This window comes from Papio anubis, chromosome 10 (genome assembly GCF_008728515.1).
Source record: "Papio anubis isolate 15944 chromosome 10, Panubis1.0, whole genome shotgun sequence".
Classification (NCBI taxonomy): Eukaryota; Metazoa; Chordata; class Mammalia; order Primates; family Cercopithecidae; genus Papio; species Papio anubis.
The window spans coordinates 97,937,329-97,955,080 of NC_044985.1; the positions used below are offsets into that span (position 1 = coordinate 97,937,329).

A 17,752-nucleotide genomic window follows, 5' to 3' on the forward strand; every position below is an offset into this window, starting at 1 on the left:
GTATTTATTCATTTATTCATTCAATTGTTTATTCAAAGACCAAATGCCTAACATGTAGTAAGAACTATACTGGGTGCTGGAGATTCAGTTTTAGAAAAACAATCATAGATCTTAATCTGAACTTCTTTGAGAGCTTTCTGCACATCCACCTTCAGTACCTTCCCATCCTCAAGATCAGCAGTACTACTACCAATGGTAACCAGAATTGCATTTTAGAGATTTCCAAACCTCTTGAACCTTGACTCTCATTAAGATCGTCATGAAATCTCACCTGTCTTTAAAAACATTTTCTTTGAAATATTTCTTAATTTAGGTTAAATGCCTAACTATAGCCTGACTGTCATAAGTTGTAGATAAAATGATTTTTCCCCAGGTTGTCAACTAATCTCCTTCCCACATCTCTCCATCTCCATGTCCCTCAAAACTCAAACTACACAGTTTGGATTAACAACATTCTATTTTCTTCTGTCTCGAGGAAGGAGATTGGCAGATGGCCCTCCAATTTTCCTGAAATGAGAGAAAGAAGAAGGATACAGGGCATTAGAATATTCTAAGTATTGGTTCTAGATTCTCTGCCTCTTCCATTGCTTTCTGTCTTGTAAGTGATTCAGACCCATCAGGGTTAGAATTAATATTCACCTCAAGACTGCTTTGGAAGGACTTGGACCAAAATAAAACTTTTAAGTAAGCTTTGAGGAAGCATTACTCATCTATCAGCTTAACAAATATTTTGTTGAGCTCTACTATGCTCCAAACACTATAATAGACACTACATCTGCCTCACTAGCTAACTGGATATATAGCTAAGCTGTTCTTCCATTACCAAGTATCTTTCAGTTATCAAATCTAAACGCAAACTTATTTCTGTTATTTAAATATTATCATATTTGGCCTGGTGCGGTGGCTCACACCTGTAATCTCAGCACTTTGGGAGGCCGAGGCGGGCGGATCACGAGGTCAGGAGATTGAGACCATCCTGGCTAACACGGTGAAACCCCTTCTCTACTAAAAATACAAAAAATTAGCGGGATGTGGTGGCGGGCGCCTGTAGTCCCAGCTACTGGGGAGGCTGAGGCGGGAGAATGGAGTGAACCCAGGAGGCAGAGCTTGCCCTGAGCCGAGATCACATCACTGCACTCCAGCCTGAGCGACAGAGCGAGACTCCATCTCAAAAAAAAAAAAAAAAAAAAATTCATATTCATTTTACCATAATGCATACGTTGTCATGGCTTTTAAGTTTCTAAGGCAATGTAAAAAAAAAACCTAGCTAAATGATGTTCGTTATTCAAAATTGCTTAAAGTTGCTGTGTACTAGTTTATTAATGAAGCATTTAGCACAGTACCTGGCTCATTAAAAGCATTTCATAAATATTGACTCACTTTCATATTATCAAACTATTGAGCTTGATCATTTGACAGCAATAAAAGTTTTTAGTATTAAATGTAAAAATATTAAAACTATTTACCTACTCATTTTCACACAATAACAGTGATTAAACTATTTTTTATTTTAAGTATACTCCCTCAAATTTTAATATTCAGTGGGATAAACTATACTTTAAGATTGTCTTTAATTCATAGACTCCAGACAACAAAAGAACATCAAGTTCATCCACCTGCCTATGGCAAGAGGTGCATGCAGATTAAATTCCGATGAAAACTTACCTACCCTGTTCCCGAAATTGAAAAAAATTTCCATTCTGTGACCTCTATCAGATCATTGAAAGCCCTTATATTTGGAAAGAATTCTTTCTAATTTCTAACATTAATATTCCCGGCTGATACTGAGAACTGTTCTTTCCTTTTCTGAAATGAAATTCACTGATTCCTCACAATTCTTATAATACATGTTTACATATTTGAGGACATTCCAAGTTCTCCATGTTCCTTTTAAGTCATAAAAAAGATTAAGCATCTCATTTATTAGATTGGGGACAAGGCTGTTGTATTACTATGCCAGTGACAACAGTTATAAAATTTTAAAACTAATTGCATTCATTGCATTACTGGTGTGTTTGGAGAAAAACAATGGGTCCACTTGAACTGTACTATGGGATGTGCTTTTTTATAGAAAGAATAGAAATCAAGGAGTGAGAAAATATGTGAGCTAGTTCAAAATGATAAGGAAAATTATATGATAATTAAGTTGTTAATGTTAACATTGTAAATAATGTATGGAGAAAATGAGAGGATGGTTTTTAAATTGACATTAAAAAATTTGAACTGCAGCTGAAAAGGAAAGTGTACATCAAATGGGAAACAGTATATTGATATTTTATAAACATAATTGATGATTTTAATGTGGCCAATACTCATTCAATTTTTGAGTGGACAAAGAAATTAAATGACCAGAATGATGAGAATGAGTGAAGATTGTGAGTTGCTGGGGAGCAGAAACCCCTCTTATTCACCAGCATATGTCCAATTTCTGTCATAAAGTAGACGCTCAATAAACATTTCCTGAGAGACCAGCAGGAGACGTGTAGACAGACCCTGGGCTCCGAACTGATGAGCCTGGGCGGCTGCTACTCTGCTGCAAAAATATCTCTCCCCACCTTCCATTGATATGTCACTTGAATCCATTCGCCCTTCCTTCTGTTTTCCTTCCCTTTTATTCAATTACCTTCTTCCTTGTTCCACTACCTGTTACCAAAGCAAGCCCAACTATGTTTTCTGAGAATTTTGACTAACAGACTACAATACCATTTTATTGCCATCAATTTCATCTGGTCCCAGTCATTCTACCTGCTATGACGATATTCTTCTCTCACTGTGTCCATTTTTCTTCCTACCTCTTTTTGTTTTTTCTCTATTTGAGGTATAAATTATCAATGCTAACTAACTGCAAGCATAAAAGCTGAGATATGCATATGGTATAATTTTCCCACATTCACAGATTTTATGTGTCACGTATATCATATGCATGACATGTGATATGTGTATAGGCAAATTATGAGTGCACATGTTATTGTTTTGTTACGTTTTCTAATGTAGCTAAAATGAAAGTGCTTGTCTGAAATGTTAACTCCAAAAATTTAGTGTAGGATTTCATATATTAAGAATATCATTTTAAATAATTTAAATAATTTAAATAATGTCCAAAATAAAGTTATTAACAACTACTTCTTTCTTTAGAGGAATGTAATCTTACAACTGTAATAAAATTGTGACATCTTTTGTCTATAGGTTACTATATGTATTTGTATATATGTAGTGTGTGTGTGTATATATATACACACACATTTTATTTTTGTTTATCTTATATTTTGAAGGGTCACATGATAGCATCCTGTGATGCCCGTGGGGTTACAAAGCTATGGGACTTTCGGAAGCTGTTACCAATTGTGTCCATCGATATAGGTCCAAGTCCTGGCAATGAGGTGAATTTTGATTCATCAGGTAGGATCATTTTTGTCTACTGTTTCTGACTAAGCCAATAATATTAATATTTGTTCTGAAACTATTTTGTTTCTACTTAAACATATGTATTTATATGTAAATGTCTGTTCTTATTGTATTATAATATATTACATTATGATATATTTTATCATGTTATATATAGCATGTCATATGAAAGAATTATATTCATATATTTAAAGTCAGAAATAATAGAGGTGATAATATGTACTAATCTAGATAGCATAGGTTTGTTAGCAGTGCCACACAAAATGTTCGAACCCCCATCCCTCAGAATCACCATCCAAGGTAAGCAAATTGTATTTTCTAAAGGCAAAATAGCTAAGAGAAGAACAAAAGTTTAGCAAAAATGAACTTGAAATATTTTTAGTGTAATAATTTAGTGTTAAAAATTTAATGAATTACCCATATTGTCTAGAGTTTACAATTAATTTGAAATAAATATTTATCTTATTGTTGCAATTATGTGCTCTGCATTCTGTAATGTTATTATATTTAGTTTTTATTCCACAATGATATAAATATTATCAATTAGATAAAATATTTTATCTTTGCTGATGAGGAATAGTGTAGCAGCTGATTTTATGAACCACACAATAATTCCAGTTGTCTATTTATAAGGTTAAAAATACAGTTGCATCTGTATCTTTAATGATAGAGTTTATTAAATAATGTATATACATTATTGAATAATAATTTTTTTCTTTGCTATTGTGATACAGGTTTTAAACTATTTTAAGTTTTGAGAATATTTTGAGTCTTTGAGCATTATTTGTGGTAAATCAAAGTTGTGGAAATAGCAAAAACTTGATTTTAGATAAGGAAGTAAAGAATAAATATGAAAAACATTTTATTTTTTAAGATAGTCCATATTAATTCTTTAGTCCAGAAAGTATGAATAAGCCAGGAGTAATTCTAGAGCCAGAAGATAACTGTGTGTTTCTTGGGACTGGTTTCATAATATTGCCATCACGTATCTGAAATTTAGAAAATGGTAAGTTTGTCTTCTTAACAAACTTTGAGTTATATTCTCATTACAGATTGGCATAAGAACCACACTAGTAACAATGACTTCTTTAAAAATGTTCTAGTAATATTCTTGTTGTTAAGACATTTATGGTCTGCTAGAATTAAAAAGAGAAAACACTGTTCAAAATAAAAGTCCCAACTATGGGAATTTCATCTTACACTGCAAAAGCCTATTAAAAGTTCAATTTTTAATTTTTGACATAGAAAATCTACATTGATACCATAGCTCCTCTACAGCTTTCACTTGGTTTTCATAAACATTTCACATCCTTAAATCCCATTGTATTTTCTTGAGCTTGCATTCAAGTATTCATGTCTTTGAATTTTGAACTCTGTAATTTCAAAACTTTTGGCTGTACTTCCTAATAATAGAAGTTAAAAGGTGCTTTGAAATACCACACAATTCATAATAGCCATATATTTTATTGTCATTAAATATGTTGCCACTTGCTCTTTACCATCCATGTCATCCAGCCTAAAAGTTATTTGCATACTTAGATAAACATGATTTTAAATAAGTATCAGTACCTGTCTTCTGTCATACAGGTCAGTGTGATTTTAAGGTCCTTGATATAGCAAACCCATTTTTTTCTCTCCATGACTGAAATATACTTGGTGATACACTAATATTAAGAATAGCATAAGAATCAGCAGTGGAACAGTGAGAAACACCGAAGACAACATGTGTGAACGAGGGACTCTAATGAAAACCCTTTATCAGTCTGAAGGAATATGATTTCAACCCGACCTTCCCATCCCTTTGACCATTTCTTTAAGGAACATACCATAATTAGTTTTAGTTCTATGTGTGTGAGAAATTACTGTCATAAGGATTTTCTCATTGAATAATGAGAAATCTGTGCTTCTATACAAGACAAGTCCTCAATGACTCCTCATTTAAAAGGCTGAAATATATCAAAAGTTGAAGAAACTAGGGAAAGCAAACATAAAGTCTAATGAGAGAATGAAGAAAGAGGTGAAAATCACAAAGTTAAGTACCAGAAATTATGTTCATCTCAAGAGAGTAAAGAAGAGTGCAAATTAAGAGCAAAACAAAATTGAAATAAGGATGAGGTATATGGGTCTCTTCTAATTGCATTTATTCAGGAAGAAATGATTTAAAAGAGAAGTATAACAAAATTGTATCATGAAAATATGAGAATAAAATCAAATCTAATTTAGTAATCTCGAAGTACACATTCATTTGAATATATCTTTATTTATTTCCAGTGGCAAGCCAATATAAGCCTATATGATGTAATCATTTTCAAAAAAAGCAAGAATATAATTGACACTATTGGCAATAATGAACATGTACGGAGAGCTCACATTAGTTATGTCTAACCATTTTTTCTAGTCAAAACTCTGTGACGGAACTAAATTGTGCGGTTATATACACCTAGCGCGTTATTTGTCACAACTTACATAATGTGAGGCCAAGCAATGGTCTGCTGTCTCTGCTGTGCTCTTGGACTATTGAAAACACACGTGTAATGTCATCATCATGTTATGTAACACATATGGAATTACACATAGCATCCTATCTGAGATATTTCACATAAGAAATGTGAGTGGTTATTAGATCCTTTAAGTGGCCATTATACACACAAAAGTTGCTAATAATATTTAATGTCTCTGGATCAGTTTAATTTAAGGGCATCTTAAGGTTATGCGGTGTACTGTTTAAAAAGAGCTGTTTTCTTATGAAATGACAGATCTTTATAAATAAGGGATTTTTCATCACTGCAAATCCAACACAGTATAGAAATAAACTGGAAGTAGAGGTCATTAAAAAGGCTGAAACTGTTATCTATAAGCTTAAATTTCAAATTTTCACATATAACAAAGTTATCTATTTATTAACCTCATAAGTAAATATTGTTATAGTGGATTTATAAAGTATCTATACTAATAAATAGTACCTTATCTGTCTTAAAATAGAGATTATTCACAGAATATTATTTTTAAAATGTAGTTTTGGCAAAAATGTTGGAAAACCAAAGGTGGAGAAAAAGAATTTAGACTATTTAATTCAGACCCTCAGGTTTAATCACGTGTTCAGCACCTTTTAGATTTTAGGCACATTACCTATTTTTCCTCGTGGAAATAATGGAAGAGACAATTGCCTTGCAGTGTTCTAATGTGGACTCAGAGGGATAATGATATTCTATAATAGGGAACTCTTAGCGTCGTCATCTACCATGTTTTATCCTAGTGCTGAAGGGGTTTGAGAGGTCAACTCACTCATTTTAGGGATGAGAGAAATTCAACATATTGGTGTGCAAGAAAGATCCCTGAGGCTGGGTGCCGCTGTAGAAGGTTTCTAGGGAAAGTATAAATATTAATAAACAAATAATAAAAGAAACAAGGATCAAAACCTCACTTCTATGTAATATTAAAAATTACTTAGTTAATCAGTAAAGTTATATGTAATGTGATATACGCATATATATTTTCAATCAAGATATAAAGATACAGGAATCATCTCCTAGAGTTTAGCTTTTTCTGTTGCTGTAAAAAATCAGCCTCTCACACATTTTTAAAAAGTTGTATGTGACACAGCATTATTTGCATAATGTTTTATTATCAAATACATTGCTTGTGACAAACACAGATTATCTGTGTTTATAGATACATACATATAGTAGTAGATATTTATAACCCAAGTATTTGTGAAGGGATAAGTGCTCCTTTCTCATTAAACAGAGAGCCTCCTGACAATATAATGCTACACGTTTTTGTGAACATTCACTACTTAAATAATATCTCTCACTTGGCATACTCAAAATGCCATATGTTTCATCATTCAAAAATTTATTGCTATTTCAGAAAGTGTTAAATGGAATTGCGTAGTGAAAGTAATAAAAATGAACCATGAGAATTTATACACATACTTTTCCACATCTCTCATTTCACCGTGTTTATGTAGTTTAGCAATATTTTTCTCTCTTTTGTAAAACTAATTCCAGTAAATTTGCAAAGAAGTCACATCCTAAGTCCTAAGAAAATGCAGAAGCTGAAGTTTGAGCCAGATGGGCACTTTCCAGTAGAAAGCTTATCAGTATCAGATCATTAAAATGAGCAAAGTTTCCCAACATTATATTCTCCACAATCAGAACCACAACCGAAATGCCAAAATGGGACGAAAATGTGACTCCATTCAAAATGCAAAAAGTATCAGACCCCCCCCCCAAATTTTTCATAACATAATGAGATAACTCCAAAACCTTTGGTTCAAATTTGATTCATCAGTTTCTTCTAGAAAAAACTAAAGTTCATCATTTTTTATTTAAAAGGAAATTTGTAGTTAATTCCCTCTGATAGAAGCAGTATAGTGTAATGGAGAGAACATTTATTTAGAAGTTAGAAGCCCAAGTTTGAATTTTCTCTCCGCTACTTACTAGCAAAATGATCTTGACAAAATTTCCAAATATTTCTGAGCCTCAGACTTTTTTGTATTTAAAATGATAAAAATCTATAGGGACTTCCACTTCCAGACAAGATGTTGTAACAAAGACCAACCAGATTTATTCCTAACCTAAAACAATTGAAAGAAACAAAAATGTATATACATATATGAAACAAGGGCTTTCAGACATGTAATATTTGGCAATAAAAAACAGTAATACCTAAGAGAGAGAAAGTAAACAAGGTGAGCCCTATGACTGCCCCAGAATATAGCCTGGAGAAAATTTCTAGGTTTCAACTCAGGGACGAAGGGACTTTTGGCTAACTCCCAGAGTTGAAGAGTCAGTGGGTAGTCCAAGAAGGCCAAGGGAGCTTGAGTTTGCAGGGCAGGGTACAGGAGAGTTATGAGCCACACACAGAGAACTGGAGATCTGCAGAGTTCCCTCCAGTCTTCAGCTGGCTAAGAGTGAATACATGAAAGCCTGAGGCCAGAAAAAAATCTATCTTAAGAATTAGAAGGAAATTCCCAGGAGCTCACACAGGCCTAGAAATAATTTGTGTTCCCACCAACAAGAATGGGAAAATCTTGCAATTCAAAAGGATAGCAGGTAAAAAGAGGTTGGCAAACTACTGCCCATGGGCCAGCTTTCATATGTGGAGGTTTATTGGAACACAACCTTGCTCATTTATTTATATATTCTCTAAGGCTGTTTTCAAACTGCAACAGGAAGATTGAGTATTTGCAGCAGAGATATCTGGTCTGCAAAGCCTAAAAGATTTACTTTTTTTTTTTTTTTTTTTTTTTAAGATGGGGTGCTATGATGTTGCCCAGTCTATTCTGGAACTCCTGGATGCAAGCAATCTTCCTGCCTCAGCCTCCTGAGAAGCTAGGAAGACAGACAGTTGATACCATGCCTGGGGGTAGCCTAAAATATTTACTATCTTGCTCTTTATATAAAAATAAAATTGCTGAGTTAGAGTGCTCAGAAGAATATTGCCTCCATAGTGAAGCAACATTAACCCACACCTCTGGATCTTGTCCTACACTAAAGTCTTTTGAACCATAGGGTTGGCTCATGTATTGACCTATTTCATTCTCACCCCAACTCAATGAGATTGTTACTCTTGTCCCTGTTTTATAATTGAGAAAACTGAGAGACAAAGACATTAACAAACCCGCTGTCACCTAGCTGATTAAATGTGGAGTTGAAATTCAAATCCAGAGTTAAACCCAGAGACTAAAATCTGTAAGTTTATATTATTTTGACTCTTATTCTAATAATAGTATTTGGCTTTATATTGATATATGGCATCTGTTAGGAGAAATGATTCATTTGCTATGAATATTGAAATAGTCCCATTAATGACCAGTTGGCAATAGTTGACTCAAAGCTAAGACACAAAATCCTGTTATTGACATTAGTTTTCAATTAGTTGTCTCTGGAAGGAAAAAATAAAAGAGAATCTCCCTAGTATTACCTTCCAGGTTTCTGATAGGTCTTATGTGCAAGAGGCACTCTCATTTACCTGTGTTTTCCTCCTGGGAGCTAGAACTCAAACCCTACACCACAGTGTAAATTCCTATTCAAGGAATCAGGGCTGAATTTAATTCTCACCATAACTCAATGAGATTGTTATTCTTGCCCCTATTTTATAGTTGAGGAAACTGAGAGACAAAGACAGCCAGCACCTCCAGAGCACTCTTTTGTCTTTTATTTAAGGCCTGATCTGCTTAAAAATAAACATTAAAAACTGAAATAGGAAAAGAAGAAAGTGGACTGGTCCAGGCATGGTGGCTCACACCTGTAATCCAAGTACTTTAGAAGGCTGAGAGAGAGGATCTCTTGGCCAGGAGTTTAAGACTAGCCTGGGCAACATAGCAAGATTTGATTTCTACAAAAAAAAATCAAAAATAGGCAAGTATGGTGGGACAACAGTAGTCCCAGCTACTCAGGAGGCTGAGGTGGGAAGATCCCTCAGGCCAGGTTGCAGCAAGAGGATACCTGAGCCCAGGTTGCAGTCAACTATGTTCCTGCCACTGTACTCTAACCTGAGTGAGTGAATGAGACCCTGTCTCTAAAAAACAAACAAAAAAGAACAAGAAAGCAAGCCAACTTTTTTTATCTCTAAAGCATAAGGCAGAGCCAAACTAAGATGCTCTTCCTAAGAACAAGCCCATTCTGCGACATCTGGACACAGAGCTGTAAGAGGAGAGATAAAATACAAGAGAGAAAAGGTGACCAGGTGGTCCTACTGAATTACTTTATAATCCCATTATTTCATTCCCTGTTGAGTGACTATTGTATATGCAAATCCATTTTGTTCTTAAGTAGAATTTGGGCCTCACTGATTCTGGAGAAAGGAACTGGAGAAACTGAAGGATGTCAGACTGTGTAGCTCTTTGGATACACAAGTCTATGACTAATACCTGGAATGAGTTATGCTATGCTCCAGGAATCATGCTTCCTTTTTCAAGCACCGCAGCACATGAGTTGGGTTTCCTTCCTCCCATTTTAAAATTTTAAGAGATTTAATTCAATGTGTGTATTAATAAATACACGTTTTTACAGTTCTATAAAAGCCAGAATTGCATTTCATTAAAATGTGATTTTAATGTAATATAAATTAACTGTACAGGAAAAAAAAACTATTATTATGCTTTATCTGTAAATTTAACTATTTTTCTCTTTGATTTTGTCTTCTTATCCACTGGGCTAGAAGCAATTTTATTTATCTGCCAGCAAGTATGGAAAATAACATATTAATAATAATGGGGATACCTTGAAAACTTTAACTAAAAACAACCAAAAATATATTAATTTAGAGATAATAGTCATAGTTGTGCAGTTTTATAACCATAAACCTGTTCTGATTTGTATAACATCCATTCCGATTGGTTGGTGATCATGCCATATCAGTTATTAAATATTTAGACTATTATCCCAATGATGACTCATAAATTATGAGAACTAAAATGCATTTCAATTGCATGATTTTTGATAGATTAATATAAATTAAAGTTACTGACTTCTACAACATATAATTTATACAGGAAACTAAGTCTTGTTCCTTTCTGATATCAGGTTTAAAAGATTGTACACTTAATCTAATGATAACATCATTGCACAAATTATGAATCCTCCCTTTTGTAATTGTCTTCACAACTTTAGGCATAATATTTTAAGTTTCCCCAATACCCACAAATCTTTTATCTGAGTCTGGACTGAATTTTCAGAAACATTGAGAAATTATTCCTGTCTCCATCAGAAAAGGACATTTGAATCAAGAAAAAACGAGGGTCTAAACAGTAAAATTGTTGTTCATCTGTGATTTGTAATATGAAATTGAGTAGGTCACTTAATCTCTCTTGACCTCAACTTTATCATGAATAAAATAAGCAGTTTTGGTTGGGTGACTTTATCGATTGGGTTTATAGCCTAAGTTTTAAACAATTGCATTTTTTCCTATGTTTAGAATAATTATAACATGATATCCTGAGTAAAAAATAATATTCTAAAATAAAATTTAAATGCTCCTCTATGATATTTGAAACTTGAAAATAAAACATCAAAATGTAAGTAAAACAGTCCACTTTTCCTTGATCCAAAACAGAAATAAAATTTGATATAAAAATATTTAAAAATTGAGCCCCAAACATAAATGGCAGCTGTATTGCTCAGCAAGACTAAATTGTTTTTCTCGCATACCTCACAACACAGTCTCTGTAGCAACAGGAATTTTGAACAAAATTGCATAAATTCCAACATTTTAATAAATTAAATTAATGACTGGATCAAAGTCTTCTTACAGGACTATATAAGAACCTGACTCATTCTGATTAAATCAGAGCAGAAAAATAACTTTACAAATTGCAGCGTTATGCAGGTGCAATCAAAGAAGTGTCATTTGTTGATTCCTCAATTTTGGGTAGCATCTTTAAAATAGATACATTTATAATTTTTGTTTAGTGCTCTGATACAGTTACATAAAGGTATAATTGTAATGATATAATTGGAACATTATAGTTATAGACAATCAAAAGGTGCTTGGAAATATTTTCTGTCTTAAATACCTCCTTGGGAATTGCTTACAAACCAATTATATAACGATGCACACAGTTATACAAAAACAATTTAAATCTAGCACATGCCCAAATAATGATGAATTCTAAATTCGTGTAATCATATTTAGTGAAGATTTACTTTGTGGTATTTACGTAAGAAACATTTTTAAAGGCATTTACAGTAAATATATGTATATAAACAATGTGCTAATGCCAAATTATTTTTCAACACATTTAAGAAATTCAAAAAGATTTGTATTTATGTGGCAAGTATGAGAAACTAGTTGCATAACTATACACATCTTAATATCTTCTAGACAAGAAACTACTCCAGTGCATATAATTAGCTATGCTGGTATGTTTGCAGATTTAATAAAAATTACATGTATAGGCTAGCATAGGTCGTTTTGAAACATGAAAAGATGACATTCTTCATACGTATTTTAATCAATATAAATAAATTTATACAAAGAAAGAAGAGATAATTAGACCTTTTACTTTTTTTCTAAGGAGCAGTTATTATATTTAAGAGCAATGTGTTATTTAAATCTAATAGCATATACTAGTCATTAGATTGAAAATCAATAGTTAAAATTTGCAGTGCACACATACTGTGTGACCCAAAGTCAAGTAGCTAAAGAATTTGTCTTCTTTTTAATAGACTGTGTATACAAAATTGAATAGATAATCATCTTTAGTCTGCCAAGCTGATACTTTTTAATAGGATAATCCTTTAAGGGAAGCTGTAGTTCAACAGATGTGCAAATCAACCCAGAACAAACAGCACACTACTCTTGTAGTTAGAGCCTGCACAGTTTGCACTTGTGATAACTTGCAGTTATATTTATCTAAAATTGAATTTCAAACTATATTCAAATATGGTTTACTGAAATCTGATTGAGCTCAGAAGTATGTTTTCTCACTTGTTCTATAAGAGAAGTATAAATAAAAATTGTTTAAAATCATCTTCATGTAACATCTCCTACCATGCACTCTATCACGAATAGAAAAAATAATTGAAAGGAATAAATAGCATATTGTTATTATGTAAATCAATACTCTGTAAATATTTTGAAATAATGATAAGCATCTTTGAATAATAGACATACATTTCAGACTGTGTCTTCTATCCAAAAATGTTATCATTTCCTCTTTTGTATTTCTGTTGGTCTAACGGTGAGAATTATGTTAATTCAGTTGACAAATATTTAGTGTAAGCCTACTATGTGCCAGGTAGTGTTCTAAATTCTAGGATTCAGTGGTAAAGAGATAGATAATATTCTATTCACAAAGCAAATTGAGACAATAAACATGAATTTGCAGGTAATGACTAGGAGTATTGCAAACAAACTGTTCCACATGTTATGTGCTACATGTGTCATCTGAGTGCTATTTGTAAAGAATAGCATGTATTTGAAGGTGGAGAAAAAAGATGGGCACTCCTATAATATTAACTATATAACCACCTATTTATCTTCTAATGAACTCAATTAAATTAATGGACTCAGTAATTAGTGTCAGTTTTGATTATTACGCTTTCTTGTTTTATCCTTTATGCCTTCCATAATGTTTGATTTTTTTCTTGTATTTATACTACTTTAGGAACCATTTCTCCTTACCCAAATTTGGTTGTAATAATGGATCTTTCTGCTACTTCTGCTTATTTTCCTTCTACTTCTTTTGCTCTTCTTACTCCTCCTTAGCTCCTTTCTCTTTAATCATTTTATCCTCCTTTATTTTTTCTTTTTCCTCAGGTACAAATAACTGAGTTAATCATACTTCTCAGTATATGATAGACAAGTATCTTTGAATTTTATTATTATTCTCCTTTCATATCCTATTCCTACTTTTATACTTTCCCATTCTCCATGGAAGTTTTTAAATGTCTTTAATATGTTTTCTTAGATCTGCAGATATCCTTGAAGAAAGTATACATAGAGAAAATTATTTTGTGTATTTATGTATCTAAGATTTCTAAAAACTGTATTTTGCTATGCATTCCATTCAATTTCTTGCTTTTTCACTTTACAGCCTGTTCTTACATTTTACCCATATTAATATATGCCTATCAATCTTATCAATTCTGTTTACTTGATAGTATTTCATATTATTCATCTTACTACTTCATTACCTTTAATTACCTCCTAAGAGCCCTATCTCCAAATATAATCACATTGGTGTTAGGGCTTCACACATGGATTTCAGTGAGCACACGATTTGGTCCATAGCGCCACCAGATATTGAGAAGGAGAAATTGTGAAGATGCAAAGCTAGTATAGTGATTCTGAAGACCACTGCGGTAGTGCTTAGTGAAATTAAATAAGGTACACACTGGTATAGCAATTCCACCCCAGGTTATATATCACAAAGAAATACTCACAGAAGCCAATCACAGAGATATGTACAAGAGTGTTTAGTGCAGAATGCTTTTAGGTAGCAGAAGGCTTGTAGGGAAATTATGCATCCGTCATTATAGCAATGGATAAATAAAATAATGAAGTAACAAGAATGGGGTTCTAATCCAATTAGACTAGTGGTTTTATAAGAGTTTTCTCCATGCCAACTGGGGAAAGGTCACCTGAGAATACAGACAGAAGTGGCCCTCTGTAAGCCAGGAAGAGAGCCTTCACCCAGAACCTCACCATTCTGGCACCCTAATCACAGACTTCCAGCCTTCAGAACTTAAAAAAAAAAAAAAAAAAATCTGTTGTTTAAGCCACCCAGGCTATGGTATTTTAAAATGCCAGCCTAAGCGGAAAAATATAGGTTGTATTTGGTTTTCTAGTTCTGGAAGTACAGGGAGCATTGATATATTTGCATTTCTCTAATTACCAGAGATGCTGACCGTTAGTTTACTTATCTGCCAGTCTTTCATGCTTCCTCATCTGGGAACTGTCTGCCTGTTTTCACTATTGAATTTCTTGTCTCTTGAGACTTACTAATTTTGCAATAATTATGTATTAACCTATTGTTGGTATTAAATGTTGTAAATTTCTCTCAAACAGAAATTTGCTGATTTCATCTAGAATGTCTTTTATTAAATTGAAATATTTAGATTATATCGAGTCAATTGTTCAGCTCCCACTTGTAAGTGAGAAGATGAGGTGTCTGTGTCCGGTTTTCTGTTCCTGCATTAGTTTGCTGAAGATAATGGCTTCCAGCTCCATCCATGTTCCTGCAAAGGACATGATCTTGTTCCTTTTTATGGCTGCATACTATTCCACGGTATAGCTGTACCACATTTTCTTTATCCAGTCTATTGTTGATGGGCATTTAGGTTGACTTCATGTTTTTGCTATTGTAAATAGTGCTGCAGTGAACATATGTATTCCTGTATCTTTGTAATAGAATGATTTATGTTCCTTTGGATATATACCCAGTAAAGGGATTACTGGATCAAATGGTATTTCATGTTCCGGATCTCTGAGGAATTGCCACACCATCTTCCACAATGGTTGAACTTAGTTACATTCCCACCAACAGTGTAAAAGCATTCTTATTTCTACACAACCTCACCAACATCTGTTGTTTCTTGACTTTTTAATAATTGCCATTCTGACTGCCATGAGATGGTATCTCATTGTGGTTTTGATTTGCCTTTCTCTAATGATCAGTGATATTAAGCTTTTTCTCACATGTTTGTTGGTGGCATGACTGTCTTCTTTTGAGAAGTGTCTGTTGAAGAGTGAGAACCCATGGACACAGGGAGGGGAACAACACACACTGGGGCCTGTAGAGGGGTGGGGTTGATGGGGAGAGAGAGCATTAGGAAAAATAGCTAATGCATGCTGGGCTTAATACTTAGGTGATGGGTTGATACGTGCAGCAAACCACTGTGGCACACTTTTACCTATGTAACAAACCTGCACATTCTGCACATGTACTCCAGAACTTAAAAATGATAACTTAAAAAATAAATTTAATTTTTTTAAAAAAGATTAAATAGAGTCAAAACTATTTTGTTTGTCTTTGTATTTTTTTGGAGGAGGGAGTGCTAAAGAATATCAACCCTGCTGTTAGGTCACAAAAACATTCTCCTCTTCTAGCATCCTTCTCTTTTAGCTTTACATTGTTACCTTTTGCATTTTAGGTCTTTAATTCAAGGTGCAAGGGAGTGTTATCAGTCCATTTTTCCTGCAATAACAAACCAACCCAGGATCTTCCTGACTTATAGAAGCATTTGTTTCTCATTCCCTTATCAGAAAGCTTCAGGACAGCTCAAGGCTGACATGCTTTCCTGGGCTCAGCCTAATGCCATGTGTCTTATTTCAGATCCCAGGACCTTTCTGTGGGACATGTCCTCATAGAATGAGCAGGACAAATGAAAAACCAAACTGTGCAATCACATTTAAATCTTTTTTGACATGTCACAAATTTTAAGTCTGCTTAACATTCCATTGACCATAAGAAGCTCATAGCAAGTTATGAACCAACCACAAAACCACTGAGATAGGGACTTATATCCTATTACTACAGATATCAAGGACAAGTTTCATGATAATAGGTGGAGATTTTTAAACCTATTACAGGGAAGAAGTAAGTATTGGGAACAATAATTCAATGATTATAGTGGGAGATTCAACTTTATTTCTCTTTCTAATAAGTCAGTTTTCTTAACACCATCTACTCTACTATTGAAACTTGCCTCATTGATTTGTGATGCTACTTTTATTAGAGATCAACTTCAAACCAACAGACACATCATTTTCTCAATTTTCTTTTCTAATATGTTGGTAACATTGCCTGTTTCTGACCTAGCACAATAATTATTTGTTGCTATGATATTCTAGTATTGTCTACTTAATATCTAAATGAAGCCACCGTCTTTGTACTTCTTTTTTAAAACTATTCATTGAGTTTTCTATTTCTTGAGACTTTTAGAGTTATCCCTTTTAAAATTTCAAATTATATTTCAATCTGTCAGAGAACATGATCTGCATTAAGCTCATCTTCTATGCAAATATAGATAATTTGTTCACTGCCCCTTGTTTAGGCAAACAAATGCATTTCTGTGCAGCAATTGGTTGATTTAAAAAAATTTATAGAACTTTCAGTTTAGCTTATTAGCTAGTTATTCAAATAATTTATACAATTTCTTATTTTTTAACTGCTTGAGATCTCTGTTTCTGGCATTCATATATTAAAATCCTTAACCACAAATGGTAACTAATTTATCCATATAAATCTGTCAGTTTTCACTGTATGTATTTTGAGGCTATGTTCCCAGATACATATATATGCATAATCATTATACATTCTTGGTCTTTTTTCCCTTTGTCAAATATAACATCTCTTTCATGTGATTTTGCCTTAAGTTCTATTTTGTCTCACATTAAAGTTGGAAAACTTTTTTATGTCATATTTTCCAAGTAATCTTTTCCATACCTTTACTTTCCATACCTTTTTATGGAAATTTGTTTTTATTTATTTTTGTTTTTCCCTCCAATCTAATAATTACATTTTTGAGATGGTTAATTTACTCATAATAGTTGCATTGTTTCCCAGATCAATATGCTTGGTTAGAAAAATTTTTGTATTGTTCAGTATTCTCCAGAGAAATAGAACCAACATGTGTGTGTATATATGAGAATATATGTGTATGTGTATATGTGTGTGTATATATATATACATATAGAGAGAGAGACAGAGAGAGAGGAAGAGATTTATTTATTAGCTTATGTGATTCTGGGGGCTGGCAATTGTGAATTCGCAGGTTAGGTGAACAGTTTAAAGGCTCAGAAAAAGTTGATATTGCAGCTCGAGTCCACAGGTAGTATGGAAGTAGAATTCCTTCTTTCTTGAGGGACTTTAGTCTTTCTTTTTTTTTTTTTTTTT

General features: G+C 33.2%; 1 protein-coding gene across 8 annotated transcripts in view; it reads left to right on the plus strand.

The window, feature by feature from the left end:
• Nucleotides 1–17,752, plus strand: part of SPAG16 (sperm associated antigen 16) — a 1,155,561-nt gene that overhangs the window by 878,357 nt on the left and 259,452 nt on the right. For 7 of the 8 annotated variants that reach the window (XM_021924411.2, XM_017946898.3, XM_017946897.3 and 4 more), the window contains one exon: nt 3,273–3,399. In XM_021924411.2, coding sequence (XP_021780103.1) covers nt 3,273–3,399 — 127 coding nt within the window. Of the gene's footprint in view, nt 1–3,272; nt 3,400–8,662; nt 10,445–17,752 lie in introns of those variants that run through there. The other variant, XM_003907909.5, reaches the window with a different exon arrangement.